Source organism: Pongo abelii, chromosome 1 (genome assembly GCF_028885655.2).
Source record: "Pongo abelii isolate AG06213 chromosome 1, NHGRI_mPonAbe1-v2.0_pri, whole genome shotgun sequence".
Taxonomy (NCBI): Eukaryota; Metazoa; Chordata; class Mammalia; order Primates; family Hominidae; genus Pongo; species Pongo abelii.
In genome coordinates, this window is record NC_071985.2 from 114628445 (window position 1) to 114650730 (window position 22286).

At 35.2% G+C, this 22286-nt stretch overlaps 1 protein-coding gene across 9 annotated transcripts in view; it reads left to right on the forward strand.

Annotated features, from left to right (window-relative positions):
- Window positions 1-22286, forward strand: part of SPAG17 (sperm associated antigen 17) — a 248047-nt gene that overhangs the window by 117558 nt on the left and 108203 nt on the right. For all 9 annotated transcript variants that reach the window (XR_008512558.1, XR_008512547.1, XM_054528865.1 and 6 more), the window contains 3 exons: window positions 1019-1173; window positions 11702-11883; window positions 13516-13607. Coding sequence is in view for 7 of the 9 variants with exons in the window: in XM_054528865.1 (XP_054384840.1) it covers window positions 1019-1173; window positions 11702-11883; window positions 13516-13607 (429 nt within the window). In the remaining 2 variants the exon portion in view is untranslated. The remainder of the gene's footprint in view (window positions 1-1018; window positions 1174-11701; window positions 11884-13515; window positions 13608-22286) is intronic.

The following is a 22286-nucleotide window of genomic DNA, read 5'->3' on the forward strand; positions in this document are numbered from 1 at the left end:
AAAGGGCCAGAGTTGGAAGGCAGGTAGAAATGGTATGTGTCAGAAAGACCACTCACTTCACTTCATCTAACACAGCATGGTATAGTGGAGAGAATGCAAAATGGTAAAATTTAGAGTTGGAAAACAGGGATGAGCCCTGGCACCATAACACACAGTGTTCTTGGACAAGTCCCTTACTCTCTCTTAGCCCCAATTTATGCTGAAAAAATGAGAATTCTAATATTTTGATATGGGAAAAATAATCATACCTACTGTTGTAGTCCGCTTGGGCTGCCATGCCAAAATGCCATGCCTGAGTAGCGTAAACAACAGAAATTTCCTCACAGTGAAGCTGCAAGTCTGAGGTCTGGGTGCTGGCATGGTTGAGTTTTGTTGAGGGCTCCCTTCCTGGCTTGTGCCTTTGCATTGTGTCCTCACATGGCAGAGAAAGTAAGAGGGAGTGGGGATGGAGAAGGGAAAGAGGGAGGGAGAGCAAGTTCTCTGCTGCCTCTTCTTATAACAGCACTAATCTTATCTTGAGGGCCCTAGTCTCATGACCCCATCAAACCTAATTAGCTTCCCAGAGCCCCATCTCCATACCATCACACTAGCAGTTAAGGCTTCAACATATAAATAGGGATGGTGAACACGATTTAATTCATAGCATCTATTTATCTGGAGTTTTTAATGATGATAAAATTAGATGATCTATATCAAGGCATGGAAAATGCTAGATAAATGACTGCTGTGCTTAATTATTACCTACCAACCTTAATGAAGAACACTTGTAGCAAATGCCTCTCTGCCTGATGCCTAGTATTTGTTTTTCTAAAGTGTTGCTGAAATGCTTCCCAAGCTATCTACCATTTATGCTCTCACCTTCTAGCAGCTAGGAAAGAAACCTCTGGGAATTTCAACTTGACTAACAATGTAGAGGTGAATGCAGGAAGAAAAAGGGAGTAGAGAAATGCCCTAGTAGGAGACCCTTCTCTTGGGGAAAATAAAAAAGATTCTACAATGCAATTATTTTGATTTTCAGGTCCTTCAAGAAGCCCATAAGCAATATAGGTGTGTTGATTCTTACTACCACACTCAAGACAACTCTTTACTTTTAGTCTTTCACAATCCAATGAATAGACAACGTTTGCATTGTGAATATTGGAACATTGCTCTTCACTCCAACGTTGGATTCAGGTAAGAAATTTAGAAAGTTTAGTTAATTAGTTAGTTGGGTTTAGTTAGCTTGCCAGTTACTTAGTTACTTAGGTGTTAGTTCCTTAGCCTAAGCTAGGGGGTTCAGCTCAATGAAAACATTTGTGTAGTACTATAGATTCAATTCAGCTCACTAAATTGAATGTCAGCATGTGCTGGGCACTCTATAGGCATTGGAGCTATACCACTAAAGAAAACAGGTGTCATTCTTGCCCTCGTGGAATCTAGTGAGGAGGTTGTTAAATTACATTTGATTCATTTAGATTCCAGTAAAACTGTTTCCAAAAGATTTCAAGTAGGAACTATAAAACATGACATTCTGCATGTTGGTTTTTTTAACTCTATTTTATCTGGGGAAGATTCAAAAATAGGTTAGCTGAGTAATATACCAACAGAGCAGTCAGGTTTCCAGCAAACTGAGAGCCTAGGGGTCAGTGATTTTTTTCTTTCCAGCTCCTTAGTTATTCCCTTTTTCTCTTAGAACTTTGTTCTCTCTTCTCATTAAGTATGATGATATTTCATTGTTATTTCAATACTGGTTAATGTATTTTCAGTATTATTTGTATAGCTTTTTTTTTTAGTTTTGAAGAATACAGAAAGATTTACAGAATGGGCTTACATAATAATTGGGGGAATATACTGTATGTGGGCACACACACACACATTTTAAAGTCATAAAATGACTTTAAAATGAAGGAATTTGGTAGGTATACTAATATAACACCTTGAACAGTTAAGCTGTGTTTGTCTTTGTTTTGTTTTTCGTTAACAATAATTATGCATTTTATTCCTTTGCCGTATTTCTTGGCTAGGATCTCCAGTTTAATTTTGAGCAGAAATCCTTGTCTTATTCCAGATTTTAAAGGCAATGTTTCAAATATTCAACAATTAAATGTTTCTTTTTTTTGCTCTAGGATTTATGTAAATATTTCTTATTAAGTTAAAAAAACTATTTCTAGTTTGCTATGAGTTCTCAATCATAGATGGTCATTAAGTCACATCAATTAAATGATTTTTCTGGATCAATTTCGGTGTTTATATTTTTTTCTTTAATCTATGAAAGTGATAATTTCATTAACAGATATTCTAGTGTTGAACCAAACTTGCATTCCTGTAGTAAGCCAAATTTGTCCATTATGTTATCTTCTTTATAATTGCCACATTTGCTTTGCTAATGTATTGTTTAGAATAGTTACATGTGTATTCATGGGCAAGATTCAGCTATAATTTTTCCTTGCTTTAAATATTCCTATTTGGTTTTAGTATTGAGATTATGTTAACCTCATAAATTAACTGGAGAATGTTCTCCCTTTTTATTTCTATTTTTTCATTTTCTGAAATAGTTTGTGAAAAATTAAGATGTATGTTCCTTTGGCATTTGGTAGAGCTTGCAGATATAAACATGGCCCAGGGAAGATGTTTGATTACTGACACGACTTCTATCATGGTTATTAGATTCTTCATGTTTTCTATTTAATTTTAATTAGGTTTATAATTTATATTTTTCCAGATATTTGACCATTACACCTGTTTTCAAAAGTATTGACATAAAGTTGATTAAAATATTCTTTTACCTTTTAAACCTGTGTTACATGCATCTATATTCTTTTTCGTTCTTAACATTTTTAATCTGTGATTTCTCTATATTTTTCTGGATCAAACTTGCCAAAGGTTTGCCAGTCTTACTAATATTTTTAAGAAATCTGTTCTTGCTTTCTGACTCTTTCTCCTTTTATCTCATTTAATTTTGCCAGGATCTTGTTTATTTCTCCTCTTTAATTTCCTTGGATTATTCTGATGTTCTTTAACTTCTTAAATTAAAATCTTATCTTGTGATTTCAAGTTGTTTTTTGTTAGTTTTGGTTGGCTTTTTCCTTATTCGCATTTAAGGCCGAATCCCTCCCTAAATACCATCTTAGCAACACCTCAAAGTATCTGACTGACAGTATTTTTATTGTCTTTCTTTTTTATTTTATTTTATTTTATTATTTTTTAATTTTATTCTTATTATACTTTAAGTTTTAGGGTACGTGTGCACAATGTGCAGGTTTGTTACATATGTATACATGTGCCATATTGGTGTGCTGCACCCATTAACTCGCCATTTAGCATTAGGTATATCTCCTAATGCTATCCCTCCTCCCTCCCCCCACCCCACAAGAGGCCCCAAAGTGTGATGTTCCCCTTCTTGTGTCCATGAGTTCTCATTGTTCAATTCCCACCTATGAGTGAAAACATGCGGTGTTTGGTTTTTTATCCTTGCGATAGTTTGCTGAGGATGATGGTTTCCAGTTTCATACATGTCCCTACAAAGGACATGAACTCATCATTTTTTATGGCTGCATAGTATTCCATGGTGTATATGTGCCACATTTTCTTCATCCAGTCTATCGTTGTTGGACATTTGGGTTGGTTCCAAGTCTTTGCTATTGTGAATAGTGCCACAATAAACATACGTGTGCATGTGTCTTTAAAGCAGCATGATTTATAATCCTTCGGGTATATACCCAGTAATGGCATGGCTGGGTCAAATGGTATTTCTAGTTCTAGATCCCTGAGGAATCGCCACACTGACTTCCACAAGGGTTGAACTAGTTTACAGTCCCACCAACAGTGTAAAAGTGTTCCTATTTCTCCATATCCTCTCCAGCACCTGTTGTTTCCTGACTTTTTAATGATCGCCATTCTAACTGGTGTGAGATGGTATCTCACTGTGGTTTTGATTTGCATTTCTCTGATGGCCAGTGATGATGAGCATTTTTTCAAGTGTCTTTTGGCTGCATAAATGTCTTCTTTTGAGAAGTGTCTGTTCATATACTTTGCCCACTTTTTGATGGGGTTGTTTGTTTTTTTCTTGTAAATTTGTTTAAGTTCTTTGTAGATTCTGGATATTAGCCCTTTGTCAGATGAGTAGGTTGCGAAAATTTTCTCCCATTTTGTAGGTTGCTTGTTCACTCTGATGGTAGTTTCTTTTGCTGTGCAGAAGCTCTTTAGTTTCATTAGATCCCGTTTGTCAATTTTGGCTTTTGTTGCCATTGCTTTTGGTGTTTTAGACATGAAGTCCTTGCCCATGCCTATGTCCTGAATGGTATTGCCTAGGTTTTCTTCTAGGGTTTTTATGGTTTTAGGTCTAACATTTAAGTCTTTAATCCATCTTGAATTAATTTTTGTATAAGGTGTAAGGAAGGGATCCAGTTTCGGCTTTCTACATACGGCTAGCCAGTTTTCCCAGCACCATTTATTAAATAGGGAATCCTTTCCCCATTTCGTGTTTTTGTCAGGTTTGTCAAAGATCAGATGGTTGTAGATATGCAACATTATTTCTGACGGCTCTGTTCTGTTCCATTGATCTATATCTCTGTTTTGGTACCAGTACCATGCTGTTTTGGTTACTGTAGCCTTGTAGTATAGCTTGAAGTCAGGTAGCATGATGCCTCCGGCTTTGTTCTTTTGGCTTAGGATTGACTTGGCAACGTGGGCTCTTTTTTGGTTCCACATGAACTTTAAAGTAGTTTTTTCCAATTCTGTGCAGAAAGTCATTGGTAGCTTGATGGGGATGGCATTGAATCTGTAAATTACCTTGGGCAGTATGGCCATTTTCACGATATTGATTCTTCCTATCCATGAGCATGGAATGTTCTTCCATTTGTTTGTATCCTCTTTTATTTCATTGAGCAGTGGTTTGTAGTTCTCCTTGAAGAGGTCCTTCACATTTCTAATTTCCATTATCCTTTCTTACTTGACCCATTAATTACACAGAAATGTGAGTTTTCATTTTAAACACTTGGCTATGTGTTACATTTTTGTTAACAGTTTATAGTTTAAAGATATAGTGGAGATGTAACATATTCTATGGAATACTGAGGCTATGAAATTCATTAATACTTGCTCTGTTGTTTAATATGTAGTCAGTTTTTTAAATGCTCAAGGTTTGTATGACAGGAAGGAATATTCTCTAATTTCTGACCGTAGGGATCTATTTTTTAAATCTTCCACAGTCTTCTGGATATTTGAGGACTTGGTCAAAAATTTCATTAATTAATGGGAAAAAACCTTTTTTAAAAAACCACAATATTATGGTGAATTTGTCAGTTTTTCATTATAGTTATATCAGTTTTTGGCTTCATGCATATTGAGGTTATATTATTAAACAAATACAGTATTAGAATTGTTATATCTTCCTGATGAACCTTTTATCCTTATGCATGTTCCTCTTTATTTCTAGGACTACTATTTGTTTTCAGGTTTATTTTGTCTGATAACAATGTTGATATGTTTGACATTAATATATCTATATAGATTTTATCAGATATATTTTATCTGACATTGGTAAGTTATACAAACCTTTTTCTTTAATATTATATCTAGCATATCCTTTTCCACCCATATATGCCTTGTAAAATATGTGTAGCCGGGATTTTTAAAAAAAAAATTTAGTGTGACAATATTTTCCTCTTGGTTGAGAATTTAGTACATATTTTTAGATTGATTTCAACCACCTAATTTTGTCCTTTTATTTTCTCTTTTTCAGTTTCTTTACTTTGAGTTCCATTTTGTTTATTCTCACTAGTGACAGTTATATGCTATGTTGTTTGATTCATTCTTTAGAAATTGTGATAAGTATTTTTTAGCTTTATTGAGGTATAATTGATATACATAAAATTGTACACATTTAATTTACACATCTTGAGAGGCTGAACATATGCATATACCCATGATACCATCACCACAACCAAGGTACTAAACATACCCATTATGTTAAAAAATGTCCTCATGTTCATTTGTGTTGTGGTTTTTTAAAAACATTAAACACATGATCCCTTCTTTTAACATATCTTCAAGTGCACAATACCATATTATTAATGATAGTTGAAAAACAATTCCACACACCCATACCAGCCACTGTAAACCACCATTCTATTCTCTGTTTCTATGAATTTGACTATTTTAGATAACCTGTATAAGTGGAATCAGCCGGTATTTGTCATTCAGTGACTGGCTTATTTAACTCAGCATAATATCCTCTAGGTTTATACATGTCACAAATGGCAGGATTTCCTTCCTTTTTAAGGCTGAATGCTATTCCATCATATATACCACATATTTAAAATCCATAATCAGATACTTAGGTTGTTTTTTATCTTGGCTACTGTGGAAAACATTGCAATGAAGATGGGGGTCCAGATAATTCTTCAAGATGCTGATTTCAATTTTTTTTTTTGTACATATATTCAAAAGAGGGATTGCTGGATCATATGGTTGTTCTATTTTTAATTTTTGAGAAACTTCTATGGTATTTTCCATAGTGGCTGCACCTTTCTACATTCCTACCAACCATATATAAGGGTTCCAATTTCTCCACATCCTTTCCAATGCTTGGTATATTTTGTTTTATTTTGTTTTGTTTATAATAACCATCCCAGTATAAGTGAAATGATATCTAATTGTCATTTTGATCTGCATGTCCTTGATGATTAGTGTTGAACACCTTTTTATATACCAAATCTAGCCAGTAAACCCTGGAGGAGGGAACTCCTTCTTAAATTGCAAAGACAGCAACAGAAAACTTCAAGGAACGTGACGAATTCAGGAAATATAAATGTGACCAAAGGAACACATTTATAACACAACTGAGAATACTGTACCCAGCAAATGTAGCCTTCAGAAATGAAGGAGAGATAGTCTTTCCCAAACAAAAGCTGAGGGAGTTCATCACCACCAGACCTGCCCTTCAATAAGTACTCAAAGAGAGTTGTCAAGTTGAAATGAAAAACACTAAATAGCAATGTGAAAACTTATGAAAGAATAAAACTTACAGGCAAAGGCAAGTATATACTCAAATTCAGGATACTCTAATACCGTAATGGTGGTTCATAAATCACGTTTAACACTAGCATAAAAGTTAAAGTCAAATGTATTACAATAACTAGTTGTGATGATTCATTAATGGATACACATTACAAAAATATGTAAATAGTGATGTCAATAACATAAAATGTTGGGAGGGGAGAGTTGCAGCTACATGGGAGTCTTAGGCTGGAGGATCATTTGAGCCTAGGATTTGGAGTCCAGCCTGGGTAAGATATCAAGACCACATCTCTAAAAAATGGAAAAAGAAAAAAAAACTTCTACAAATGTGTGTTTTGTGTAAAATCAAAGGCAAGTTTTATCAGCTTAAAATGGACTGTTATACATGTAAGATGTTTTATGTAACCACAAAGCAAAAATCTATAATAAACACATGAAAGATAAAGAGAAAGGAATGAAACAATAACACTGCAAAAAAATCAGCCAGTCAAAAAGGAAGACAGCAAAAGAGTAGGAAAGAAACAAAAGAACCATAAAACAAAATTGAAAATTATTCAACATAATCAAGTGAAATTTATAACTGGAATGCAAGAATGGTTCAATATATGCAAATCAATAAATGTAATATACTATATTACAGAATGAGGGTAAAAGAGGAAACAATGAACTAAATGGCAATAGTTTATTAATAATTACTTTAAATGGATTAAATTCTCCAATTCAGAGTGGATGAATGGATAATAAAACAATATCCAACTATACTCTGCCTGCAAGAGACTCACTTTAGATTTAAGGGCACAAATAAGGTGAAAGTGAGGAGAGAGAAAAAGATATTCCATGCAGATAATAACCAAAAGAGATCAAGGTTGTCTACACTCATATCATATGAAATAGGCTTTAAGTCAAAATTGTTACAAAAGGTAAAGAAAGACATATAATGACTACATCATTATATAATGACAAGGTCAGTTCTCCAAGGAGATAGACCAATTGTAAATATGTATGTACACAACACTGAACAGCAAAGTAACATAAAGCAAATATTAACAGAACTAAAGGAGGAGTAAACAGTAATACAATAGCACTAAGATTGGATTCCTAATTTTAAGTGTTCTTACCCCACAAAAAATGATAATTATGCAAGATAGTATGTATGTTAATCAATTCAATTTAGCCATTCCACAGTGTATACATATTTCAAAAGCACATGTTGTACATGATAAATATTTACAATTTTTATTTATTTAAAAATAAATTAAAATTCAAAAAATGGATTACTGTCTTAAAGTATACACAGAAATCAACTCAAAATTGGTTAAAGATGTAAATATAATTCCTTCACATTACTTCACAGGGAAAATCATTTTGAGCTTATGGCTTCCTAGGGGCTAGATGACATGGCCAAGGAGAGAAATGGTAATATGAAGAGATCAAGGATCAATTGTCTGTAACTTTTTCAATCCTTCTAAAAGTAATCCTCTATTTAGATTTGTTAATTCTTCAATCAATTTGAGTAATTTCTGTTTTTCTAGGGAATCATGCATGACATCTAGATTTTCCTGTCTCTTGGCATAAAATTCAAGAGTATTCTCAAGATTGTCTGTTTATGAGAAAGATGTGTTCATATATCTTTTTATGATTATGGATTTATCTACTCCCCTTTCTATTATTTTGACATGTGTAGCATGTGTGTGCAAATTTATTTTGAATCCTTCTTAATTGAGGATTTTTATCAATCTGATAAAATGTCCCTCTGTTCCCTTTAATACTTTCTACCTTGTATTTAATAATGTTTGATATTAATATTTTTAGATAGTCTTTCTTTATAAAAGAATTTATTGGTATAACTTTCCCAATCATTTTATATGTCAGGTAGGTATTGTATTTCACTAGGTTAGTGTAAAGTTGACTACCGGGGTTAAACTAAGAAGAGGATTACTTTTCTCCTGTAGCAAGAAATCTGGACTTGGGCAGTGCCTCAGAGCTAGTACAACCACTTGTAAAAGTCATCAAAGACCTAGGCTTCTGGCTTCTTAGTCTGCCATCTGCCACACTTCTATCTTTCTGCATAATTTCGTTTGTATGTACATCTCTTTTAAATAGCACTTTGAGGCCAGCCCAGTGGCTCATGCCTGTATTCCCAGCATTTTGGGAAGCCAAGGCAGGAGGCTCGCTTGAGAACAGGAGTTTGAAACCAGCCTGGGCAACATGGCAAAACCTGTCTCTACAAAAAATACAAAAATTAGCTGGGTCTAGTGGTGTGCACCTGTGATCCCAGCTACTTGGGAGTCTGAGCTGAGAGAATTGCTCAAGCCCAGGAGTTTGAGGCACCTGTGAGCCATGATTGTACCATTGCACTCCAGCCTGGGTGGCAGAGCAAGACCTTGTGAAAAATAAATAAATAAATAGCAACTTGCATTTTTTTAGTTACTCTGATAGCCTATGTCTTTTAAAGGATTTTCATAATAATGAAAAATAAAGTTAAGTATTTTTAATGCTAAAGAATTTAATCCATTCACTTTTACTTTTGTTGATAATGCATTTGGTTTTATTCTTACCTTTAATTTTATAAATAAATTTCTATGTAGTATTAATCTATTTTCTTTTGTTAGACTGAATATTCTAAGTTTTTTCTGAGTGTGTGATTTTTAAAAGTTATACATTCTATTCATATTCTGCTAGAGGTTGTACTTACCCTTTTAAATAACATTGAAATATTTTTATCTCATATCTGGAGTTAATGAGTATTAATATTATTTTACAAAAAAAAAATTTAAATTTAATATAATTCCATTTACCCCCAACAAATCCCTGCTTCTCATTTTGAAATTGTCTAGAACTATTGTTTCTCATTGTAAAGTAATAGTTTTTAATCACAAATAAGTAGCATAGTTACATTTAATTGTAAATCATACTGCTTTTTTTTCTTGACCTTTTAACTTATATCCAATGTTGTCTTATTTCTCTGATTTATTTTTTTAATGCAACTAGAACACATTTGTGAGTAAATACTTCAGAAAGTACCTATGTGTAATAAGCTTTGTGAATCATTGCATGCTTAATATTTATTTTGTTCTCTCATTTGAAGACTGATTGAGCTGTATACATAAGTCTATGTTTCCTTGGTGTAGGTTACTTGTAAGTATTCTGATTTTTATTTGACATGCAGACTCATTAAAAAGGTCTGAGCAGAGGAAAGACATGATCTGACTTAAGAGTTACAAGGATCACCCTAGTTGCTATGTTGAGAATATACTTTGGGGGCCCAGGGTAGGAGCAGGGAAACCAGTTGGAGGCTATTGCAGAAATCCTAGCAAGAGATGGTAACGGCTTAGACCAGGGCAATAGCAGTAAAGGTGGTGAGAAGTCAGCAGATTTTGAATATATTATAAGTACATGTCTTTTAAAATTATTTTTAAATAATTTAAAAAATAATTTAGATTTCCTGACAGATTGGAAAAATGTAAGAAAATAAGAAGCCGGGCGTGGTGGCAGGTGCCTGTAATCCCAGCTACTGGGGAGGCTGAAGCAGGAGAATTGCTTGAACCCGGGGAGGCGGAGGTTGCAGTGAACCAAGTGGTTGCGCCACTGCACTCCGGCCTGGGTGACGGAGTGAGACTCGGTCTCAAAAAAAAAAGAAAGAAAATAGAAAATAAGAGTAATCAAGGAGAACATCAGGGTATTTGACCTGTTTAACTGGAAGTGTAGACTTGCCATCAACTAAAAATGCCAGAGAATTTGGATGCTGCAGGTTGGAGTAGATCCAGAGTTCATTTGGGGACATGTTGAGTTTGAGATATCCATTACCTTCTAAATGAAGATGTTGGGTGCCCCCATAATTCATAGTTTACATTTATAGTTTATTTCTCCGAAAAGGATGAAGAATTAAAGAAAACTATTAAACAACCTGAGTATATAAGCCATCTAGCTTTATTTTTTCAAAACCTTAAGCTGCACTTTCACATAATTTGACAATAACTAATTTTTATTGTCAAATCTAAATCTTATAACTAATGTCCTCAGAAACAACTCTCTTTGGACGTTCATGTAAGTGTATATAACATTTAATTTAAATAATTACACTAGTCAGTAGAAGTGATGTGAATGAATTTAGGAACAAATATGATTGTTGGTAAGCAACAAATTGCCAATGAAAGCATAAACGCACAAGCAGTTAGAGAATAGTATTTAAGATGTTCATATTCATAAGGTCAGTGAGTTTCATAGCAAAGCTATAGTGATTTAGTTAATCCAGTGAGTATTAATTGGTCTCAATTTTAAAAGTTCCTAATGTGCTATAAAATTCTCTGAAAAAGAGATTGCATTATATTATTCTCCAACTAACAGTGGTGAAAGTGATCATCTCTTCAAACTGTCATTAACTCTTGGTATTATTAAACTTATTAATCCTTCACTTCAGTGGAAGATCTTATTTCTTTTTTTATTTCTTAAACCCAAAGCCTAGTGTGTCAGATGAAAGATATCATTTTTAAATTTACGTGTCTTTAACTGTTGATGAAGGGCATTTTTCATATGTTCAGTGGATATTTGTATTTGTCTATTTTGTACAAAATACATCTAGGATATATTCAAACTCATTATATTTGTGACATGAGCAAAAAGTTTATTTGCACAGTCAATATCTTTAGTATTTATTGACTGTCATAGTAACTCAATTGACGTCTGCTATTGTTTTGTTTAGGAATTATTTGGAACTTGTTGCAAAATCTATTCAAGATTGGATTACAAAAGAAGAAGCTGTATATCAGGAATCTAAAATGAATGAGGAAATCATCAGGACCAGAGCTGAGCTGGAATTGAAATCTTCTGCTAATGCCAAACTTACTTCTGCTAGCAAAATTTTTTCCGTTAAAAAATCTAAAAGTAAGTAACCAGTTCAACTTATACATAGAATAAAATTCAAGAACGTTGTTCTCTCTTAATTTAATCAAGACTGTGAATATTTTCAACATTAAAAAGAATTACCCAAAAAAGTTCCTGTGACTCTTCACTTTCTCTGGTAAATAGAGTAGCTGCATTCCAAATATGGGATTGTACCTGAGTGCAATAATAGAATATTTTTTATATTGACCCCACTTGTTGTCAAATCTGGAAGATTCCATCTGTTGTGCAGATCAAATGTTACATGTTAGAGAAATGCCAAATGCTTTTATTGGTAGGACTGGTAAATTAAGCTATCTAAGATTTGTTGACAATAGAAGAGGTAAATTCAGAGTTAGTAGATATCTATTTGAATAATTATAGATTCCAAAATTGAGATTAAAACAAGATATTTCTTAGAACAGCAAACAGAAGGGTCCCAAGACTAACTGGGTGTAGGAATCTAAAGATAATGGGGAAAGAGATTTTTGGAGGCCTCTGGCAGGGACTTGACAGGATATTGGATCAATATATACCTTTGTTGTTGATGATGTTGTTGTGGTTGTTATGTTGTGTTATTGTGGCCTTGAGGCTGTGGGCAGAAGGGGAAGATGGTGACAAAGAGAGTAAAATAGACTTTTAGAAAGATACTTGGTAAAGAAAAGAAGTGAAACAATGAGATAATTCATCTAGAAAATAATCATGTTTCATTAAGTTTGTGCAAAGAAAATGGACTCCTTGTTAATAATACTCATTTATTATAGCCAAAGTGAGAGGGATTTCTCATAAAGAATCAACGCTACATAATTTCCAAAATTTTGGCAACTTCTATCAATTACCAAAGGAGTTTGTACGTGGCATGATTTTAAAGTAAACCATATAAAAGCAAGTTAATGATGAACCTTTTACCATATTGACCAAAATGGTTGTATAATCTATCAATTCTGGGTCCTGATGAGGACCCAGAAGGAGAGCATTAAGTACCAAAAAAAAAAAAAAAAAAAAAAGAAATAGGACTATAGACTATATTTTTTAAAACAAATGGGTAGGGCTGCCCTCTAACACTCATGTCTAGGGCCACACCTCCCTATTAGTAAGAAAAAAATGTGAGTTTACTGCCTTTTCTTTATAATTCTACTGAAAAGACCAAAAACCTGTGAAAATTTAAATAATGGTTAATTTGGGGTTGGATGCACCTGATAGATATTGCATTCAATTTCAGGTCTCTCAAGTATGGAAAAGTGTAAGTCTTCAAAACAGAATGACTACAATGGTAAAAGAAGCGCTTCAATATGGATGGAAATGTTAGATTTGTTCTGTGTAGTCTTAAAGTGGTAAACTAGGATTGTTAGGTGAAAGCTTTAGAGAGAGAGAGACTACAGTTCAATAAAAGCTGCAACGTATCAACACACTGAGAATGGAATGCACTGTCCCCAGAAACCTGAGTTCCCCATCACTGATGTGGCCCAGTCCCATTTCAGATGTTCATTCTAGAGATGGCAAGAAAAAATCAGAGATAAATAAATGAGAAGTTGAACTTGAAAGCCTCTGAGATCTCATCTCACCCAGAGATTTGGTCCTTCTATGATATCTTATTTAAGAGTTACTAAGAAGTTTAATTTTATCCGATTATAGGTAACAAAGGAATCAGCAAAACAGAGATATCAGATCAAGAAAAAGAAAAAGAGAAGGAAAAGATTCCTTTCATTTTAGAAGGCTCTCTCAAGGTAATCCAGCTTACATAAAGTTTAAAAAAGAGGCAAAACTAAAGTATTACAGAACAGGATAGTGGTTGCCTTTGGGGCAGTGGGAGTGGATAGTGATTGGGAAGAAGCATGAGGATGGCTTCCTGGAAGCTGGAGACCATCTCTTTTTGACCTGCTGGTATTTACAGGAGTGTTTGATTTGTGCTATTTGTGCGTTTTTGTGTTTTTGTTATAGCTTATTTTTAAAAGGTTTTTAAATATGCTGTCATTTTTTTTCCCATTATGGTATCAGGGCTTTTATGTCATTGATTCTACTGGATTGATTCCACTTTGAGATATACATATATATTTTTATGCATTCTCTTAGAATATTTTTATAGATTTATTTTTTATATTCAGATATCTATCTGAAATGTATTTTTACATAGTATAATGTAAAGGTCTCACTTTTTCTTTGTACAGATAGGCTATTTTACTAGTACTTTTTAACTAAATATAATATTAATTCTCCCCACTGAATTTGGCTGTTGATTAGATCACATATTAGGCACCCATTTATTCTTTGAATTCAATTTTGAATGTTGTATTCTGTTTCAGTCACCTACTTAATTATTCCTATGCATGTACCATGCTATTTTAATTATGATAGCTTTGTTGTAAGCTTTCATATTGGGTAAGCAAGAGCCAACTTCCCAACCCCCATGAGCATGCAATAAACATTTAAACAAAGTTGATTAATTTTGGTGAGCCTCTGGTTTCTGGATATTAATAGTAAAGAAAATTACATGCCATACCATCAACTTTATTGTTAATTGCTGCCAAACTTTATTAATTTTTAAACTGTCTATTTGTTTTGAGACTAACATTTGTTAGTTTTCCTCTTCTGTTGATATATTGAATTATAGAGATTGAGTTAACAACACAAGTTGCATTTGCATTTCTATAAACAACTCATCCATTGTTTCCTTAAGTTTAGTTCTCATCCCACATAACTACATATATCATAATCGCCTAAGGGTGTCTGGTGGGAGGAGGGTCTTAGTAAAATTCACATTCCTTTACTCCATCCTAACTGCATCTTTAACAGTAGAACCTAGTAATTTTAATTTTAATAATCTCCTGGGAACATCTTTAGGTACATAATAGATAAAAATTACAGTACTATATGTTCATGGCATATTATTATTTCCATAAAAAACTGGGTTTGATTTGATAGCATTTTATTTGGAATTTTTATATCCATGGTGAATGAAACTGGTCTACAGACTTTTGTGTTATTATTAACAAGCATTGGTATTAAGGTTATGTTGGCTTTTAAAAACTTATTTTTACTATTTATTTTTTAACTGAGAAAAAATGGTATCTATTTCTGGTGTACAACATAATGTTTTGAATTATGTACATATTATAAAATGGCTAAATCAAGCTAATTAACATATGCATTACCTCACATAGTTATTATTTTTATGTGGCAAGAATACTTAAAATCTAATTTCTTAGCAATTTTCAAGTATACATTTCATTGTTATTAACTACAGTCATCATGTTGTACAATAGATCTCTTGAATTTGTTCCTCCTGTCTAATTGAAATTTCACATCCTTTGACCTGCATCTTCCCGATCCCCTTTCCTGCAGCCTCTGGTAACCACCATTCTACTCTCTGTTTTTGTGAGTTTAACTCTTTTAGATTCCACCTGTAAGTGCAATCATGTGCTATTTGTGTTTCTGTCCCTGGCTTATTTCACTTAATGTAATGTCCCCCAGGCTCATCCATGTTGCTGCAAATAACAGAATTTTCTTCTTTCTAAAGGCTGAATAGTATTCCATTGTGTGTGTATGTTTATTATATATATAATAGTTTATATATTATAATAGTATTATGTTATATTATATTATACTATATAATATATAAACCATATTATATATTGTAATTATACTATATAACTATACATACTATTATATAATACTATTATATATTATGTATTTTGTGTATATATACATACATAATACATAATGTATGTACATAATGTAATATATGTATACAATAGCTTATAGATTATAATAGTTTATATATTATAATAGTATATATTATATATTACATATAGTTTATATATTATAATAGTTTATATATTATAATAGTTTATATTATATAGTTTATATATTATAATAGTATTATGTTATATTATATTATACTATATATAATATATAAACCATATTATATATTGTAATTATACTATATATTATAACTATACATACTATTATATAATACTATTATATATTATGTATTTTGTGTATATATACATACATAATACATAACGTAGTATGTACATAATGTAATATTTGTATACATAGTATTACAGAATATATACATAAATTAGTATTCCATTGTGTGTGTGTGTGTGTGTGTGTGTGTGTGTATCTCACATTTTCTTTATTCATTTATCTGTTGATGGATGCTTAGGTTGATTCCATATCTAGGCTATTGTAAATAATGCCGCAATAAACATGAGCATGCAGATACCTTCTCAGGATACTGATTTCAAATCCTTTAGATATATACCCAGTAGTGGGATTGCTGGATCATATGGTAGTTCTAATTCTAATTTTTGAGAAGCCGCCATACTGCTTTCAATAGTGACTGTAGTAATTTATATTCCCATCATCAGTGTACCATAGTTCTCTTTTCTCCACATCCTCCCCAACATTTATTATCTTGTCTTTTTTCTCACAGCCATTCTATCAGGTGTGAAATGGTATCTCATCATGAGTTTAATTTGCATTTCCCTGCTGATTAGTTATGCCGCGCATTTTTCTTCATGAACCTGTGGGACATTTGCAAGCCTTCTTTTGAGGAATGTCTGCTCCGGTCCCTTGCTCATTTTTTAATTGGGTTATTTGTTTTCTTGCTACTGAGATGAATTCCTTAGGTATATTTTTAGATATTAACTCCTTATCAGTTGCAGGTTTTCAAATATTATGTCCTATTCCATAGGTTATTTCTTCACTTTGTTGATTGTTTTCTTTGTTGTGCGGAAGGTTTTAGTCTAATGTGATGCCATTTGTCTATTTTTGTTTTTGTTGCCTGTGCTTTTGAGGTCATATTCAAAACATCATTGCCCAGAACAATGTGATGGAGATTTCTCTTGTGTTTTCTTCTAGTAAGTAGTTTCATAATTTCAGGACGTACATTTAAGTCTTTAATCCATTTTGTGTTGTTTTTGTGCATGCACATTAGATAAGAGTCTAATTTCATTCTTTTGCATGTGGATATCCGGTTTTCCCAGCACCATTTATTGAAAAACTTGGTCTTCCTCAATTTTGTGTTCTTGGCATCTATGCTGAATATGAATTGACTGTACATGTGTGGATTTATTTATGGGCCCTCTATTGTATTCCATTGATCTCTGTGTTTATGCCAGTACCATGGTGTCTTGATTACCATCGCTTTATAGCTAACCATTTTGAAATCAGGTAGTGTGATACTGTTACCAGTGGCGAATCCATATGGGTCTGCAGCAACCTCAATTCTTGCCTCCTCAGAAGAAAGAATTTAACTGAGGGGCATAAGGCAGAAGGAGAGTCTGAGGCAAGTTTTAGAGCAGAAGTGAAAGTTTATTAAAAAGCTTTAAAGCAGGAATGAAAGGAAATAAAGTACACTTGGAAGAAGGCCAAGCAGGTGACTTGAGAGATCAAGTGCACAGTTTGACCTTTTGACTTGGTGTTTTAAATGTTGGCATACTTCCAGGGTCTTGCATCACTTCTACCATGATTCTTCCCTTGGGGTGGGCTGTCCACATGTGCAGTGGCCTGCTAGCACTTGGGAGGGGAGCATGCACAGTATGGTTTCTGGAGTTGTACACATGCTCACTTGAGGCATTCTTCCCTTACCAGTCTAGCATTCCTAGAGAAAGGTCATATACCAGTTAAACTCCACTATTTTGCTTCTTAATGCACATGTTTGAGCCCACTCACCCAACTCCTGAGGTCTCGCTGGGAAGCTGCTGACCACCAGTTTCAGGTCTTTTCCATCTATTGGGAGATGCCTCCTTCCCTGGCACCAGCTGTGACTGCTTATTATTTTAGAGAGACAGTTAACAACTGCCTGGCCATCACCTGATGGTCATCTGGCATTCCCCATGTGTGTGATGGGGGGCAGCCCTCATCTGCCCTGCTCATGCTGTAACAATACCTCTAGTTTTTTTTATTTTTGCTGAAGATTGTGTTGGCAATTAGGAGTCTTTGGTGATTCCCTACAAATTTTAGGATATTTTTCTATTTATGTGAAAAGATGACATTGGAATTTTGATAGGGATTATATTGAATCTGTAGATCACTTTGGATAGCATGGACATTTTTATTGTGTTGAGATACATTTCCTCTTTATCTACTTTGTTGAGAGTTTTTATTATGAAAGGATATTTGAGTTTGTCATATGTTTTTTCCACATCTATTATGATGATCATATGATTTTTATCTTTCATTCTGTAATATGGCATGTCACATTTATTGACTTGAATATGTTGAGTCATCTTTGCATCCCAGGAATAAATCACACTTAATCATGAGGAATGAGCCTTTCAAATGTGCTGTTGAATTCAGTTTACTAGAATTTTTTGGAGGATTTTTGCATCTAACATCACCAGGGACAATGGCCTGTCATTTTATTTTCTTGTAATGTCCTTGTCTAGCTTTGGTATCAGGGTAATGTTGGCCTCATAAAATGAGTTTGGAAGTATTCTCTTCCCTTCAATTTTTTTCATAGGGTGAGAAGAATTTGTATTAGTTCTTTAAATGTTTGAGAGAATTCATTAGTAAAGCCATCAGGTCCTAGGCTTTTCATGATGGGAGACATTTTATTACTGATTCAGTCTCTTAGTTGTTATTTGTATGTTCAGTTTTATATTTCATCATGACTCAGTCTTGGTAAGTTGTATGCTTCTAGGAATTTATCCATTCCTTCTAGGTTATCAATTTGTTGGTGTGTAATTATTTATAGTACTCTCTGATCCTTTGTATTTTATTTTTTATTTTTATTTTTTTTAGATGGAGTCTCACTCTGTTGCCCATGCTGGAGTGCAGTGGTGCAATCCGGGCTCACTGCAACCTCTGCCTCCTGGGTTTAAGCGATTCTTGTGCCTCAGCCTCCCGAGTAGCTGGGACTACGGGCATACACCACCATGCCTGGCTAATTTTTGTATTTTTAATAGACAGGGGGTTTCACCATATTGGCTAGGCTGGTCTCAAACTCCTGACCTTGTGATCTGCCCACCTTGGCCTCCCAAAGTGCTGGGATTATAGGCGTGAGCCACTGTGCCCAGCTGATCCTTTGTATTTCTGTGGTACCATTGTAATGTCTCCTCTTTTATTTCCAATTTTATTTATTTGAGTCATCTCTCTTTTTTTCAGTTTAGCTAAAAGTTTGTTCATCATGTTTATCTTTTTGAAAAACAAATTTAGTTTCATTAATTTTTTAACAAAAAGTTGAATAGTTTTATTTATCTTTTCTGGGTCTGAAGGCTTCAGCCTGAAGCCTGGGTCTGCTGAGGTGGGCCTGGAGCTTGGGTCTGCTCTGACAAGCCTGGATCCTGAATCCGCAGCAGCCAGCCTGTCACCAGAGTCCACTGGGGTAAATCTGTTGACTGGGTTCATGGAGGTGGGCCTGGAGTCTGGGTCCTTGAGTGCTGACCTGACACTGAAGCAGACCTTGGGCCTGAGTCTGCAGGAGCTGGTCAGAGACTTGGATGGGCCTACAAATAGGTCCACAAGGATGGGCATGGAGCCTGAGTCCATGGAGGCAAGCCTGGGTCCACTGGAGCCTGGGGCTTTCAACACCAGCCTGGAGCATGGGGCTGACTTGGTGCTGAGCCATGAGGACAGGCCTGGGTCCTAGAACCATGTGGCCAGCCTGCACCTGACTCTGCGGGGGTGGCCCTAGAGCCGAGGTTCACAGGAACCAGCCCAGTGCTCAGATCTATTGGGATGGGCCTGGAACCTCAGTCTGCTAGAGCAGGCCTGGACCTTGTGCCTGCTGGAACATGAGGCCTCAGGGGCTGGTCTGAAACCTGGTGCCACAGGGGTTGACCTGGCATTGTGGAGTCTGTGTCCACAGGGGCCAGCCTGGAGGCTGGGTCTATGGATATTGACGGGTGCCGGGGGTTCCTGGAGGATAGGTTTTGCACTTGCCAGCCTGGAATCTGGGACTGCAGAGGTTTGCCTGGTATTAAGGCAGACTGGGTCCTGAGTCAGCAGTGGCCAGTCTGGAGCTGGAGAGCATGGGTGCTGGTCTGGCAATGAAGAGGGCTTGGAAGCTGGATCTGCATGAGCTAGCCTGAAGTCTGGGATCTGAGAACTGTCCTAGCACCAGGAAGGACCTAGAGGTTGAGCCTGCTGGGGCAGGCCTGAAGCCTGGGGCCATGGGGAGCCAGCTTGGTGCTAGAGGCAGCCTGGAGTATGGGACCACTGAGGTGGGCCTGGCAGTGAGGTGGGCCTAGAGCCTGAGCCTGCAGGGGCTGGCCTGGCATTGGGGCAGGCGTGGAGGGGTGATCTGCAGATACCAGCCTGGTCTTCTTAATTCGAAACTACATTAAGATGCTATACTCTCTCACCTGGTTTTCCTGGCTCTTGTGAAGGTATTTTCATGTGTGGGTAGTTGTTAAAATCTGTGTTTCTTTGAGGGATGAGTTCTGGAAAGTCCTATTCCACCATCTTGCTGATGTCACTCTGTGTTGACTTTAAAAAGAATTGAGGAAGTGCAGGTGTAGACAAGATCAGCGTTGAAAAAAATCACTGGCATTCCTATTCACCAGCAATAACCAATTAGAAAACGTAACAAATAATAAATTTTATTCACAAGAGCAACAAAAACTATATTTTAAGTGTGTTTCTTGTAAACAAGGACTATAAACTAGATTTTCAAAAATCTTGTCTGATGAACACTGACGTTTAGCAGGAGAGTAGACTCCATTTATATCTATTCTGATTAATGACATGTTTGGGATTTCTTCAACTAACGTATTTTATATATTCTCTATGATCCTTTCTTTTCCTCCTTTCTTGCTTTCTTCGTATTAAGTTTATTTTCCTTTTTTCATTTTGCAATCAGTTTGATAATAGGAAACATTAATTTTCACTCTAAATAAGTGAAATGTTATTCCCCCCACACACAAAAAAAGAATTCTATTTTTCTTGTTACTAAAAATTGTACTTAATTGTCAATAAAATAATTGTATAAATTTCTTTTCTCTCTCATTGCGTAAGTACCAACATGGATGTCCTTGATTTTGCCTCTTGGCCCTAAAATATTGACTCTCTGGCCCTTTATAGGAAAAGTTTAATATGTATGCACCTTTTTTTTTCCTCCTGGTGATTGCTCTAGAAATTTAACTTGTTATATCATTTCAATTTAACTTAATTTCAGTATAATTTAATAAAATCTAAACTTAATGAAATATTTTTTTCTTTCAGAACAATACCAGGAACTATTAAACTATTTATTTATTTATTTATATTTTATTTTTTGTTTTAGGAAAAGGGTCTCACTCTGTCCCCCAGGCTGGAGTGCAGTGGTGTGATTATAGCTCACTGCAGCCTCAAATTCCTAGGCTCAAATTATCCTCCTGCCTCAGCCTGCCAAGTAGCTAGGACTATAGCAGTGTGCCACCATGCCCAACTAAGTTTTTAACTTTTTGTAGAGATGGAGTCTCACTATGTTGCCCAGGCTGGTCTTGAACTCCTGGCCTCAAGCAAACCTCCTCCAGGGCCTCTCAAAGTGCTGGAATTACAGGCGTGAACCACTGTGCCTGGCCTCATTGTAACTGTTTTATATAGTCCATGTTGTTTTAACTTTATCTCCATGCTCACCATTTGTTTTCTTGGGCATTTCTTCTTTATGTTCTGGGAGTATTTGCTCTAGAAGTTTTTACTGGGGGTTTGTTGCTTTGAACGTTTTACTCACAATACTTCTGACAGTAAATTTGTGGGTGTTTTTTCCCCACACCAACTGAATCTGCAACTTTCCAGACACCAACTGGGTGTCCTACAATTAAATTCCATTCTGATACTAACTACCCAGAGTTAGCACAGACCTCGTGGATTAACTCACTCCCACAAGACTGCTTCCTCTTCAGATGCCAATCACAAGTATTGGGTGCCTAGAGTATTCACACTTCTATCTGACTTGGCTACTCATTTGGAGGTTTCCACAATCACCTTCTTGGGTTCAATAACTAGCTAGAAAGCTTATGTCTCATAAGACTCAGGAAAACACTGTGCTTACTATTCTGGTTTATTATAAAAAGATATTATAAGGATACAAATAAACAGCCAGATAAAGTTGTAAATGCAGCAAGGTCCAGAAGAGTCCCAAGCACAAGAGCTTCTGTCCCCATGGAAGTGGAGTGTGTCATTCTCCCACAGCATGGATGCATTCACCAACTTAGTTCAGAAGCTCTCCAAACCTTGTCGTTTAGAGGTTTTTATGGAAGTTTCATTATGTGGGTGTGATAGATTATTAACTCAATCTCTGGCTCCTCCTCCCTCCTGAGGGGTTTGGGGATGAGGCTGAAAGTCCCAAACTTCTAATCAAGGTTTGGTCTTTCTGGAAAGCCCACATCCTATCCTGAAGAACATGACAAGATTTGCCTCATTAGAACAAAAGATACTCCTATCACTTATGAAATTCCAAGGGACTTAGGGGCTCT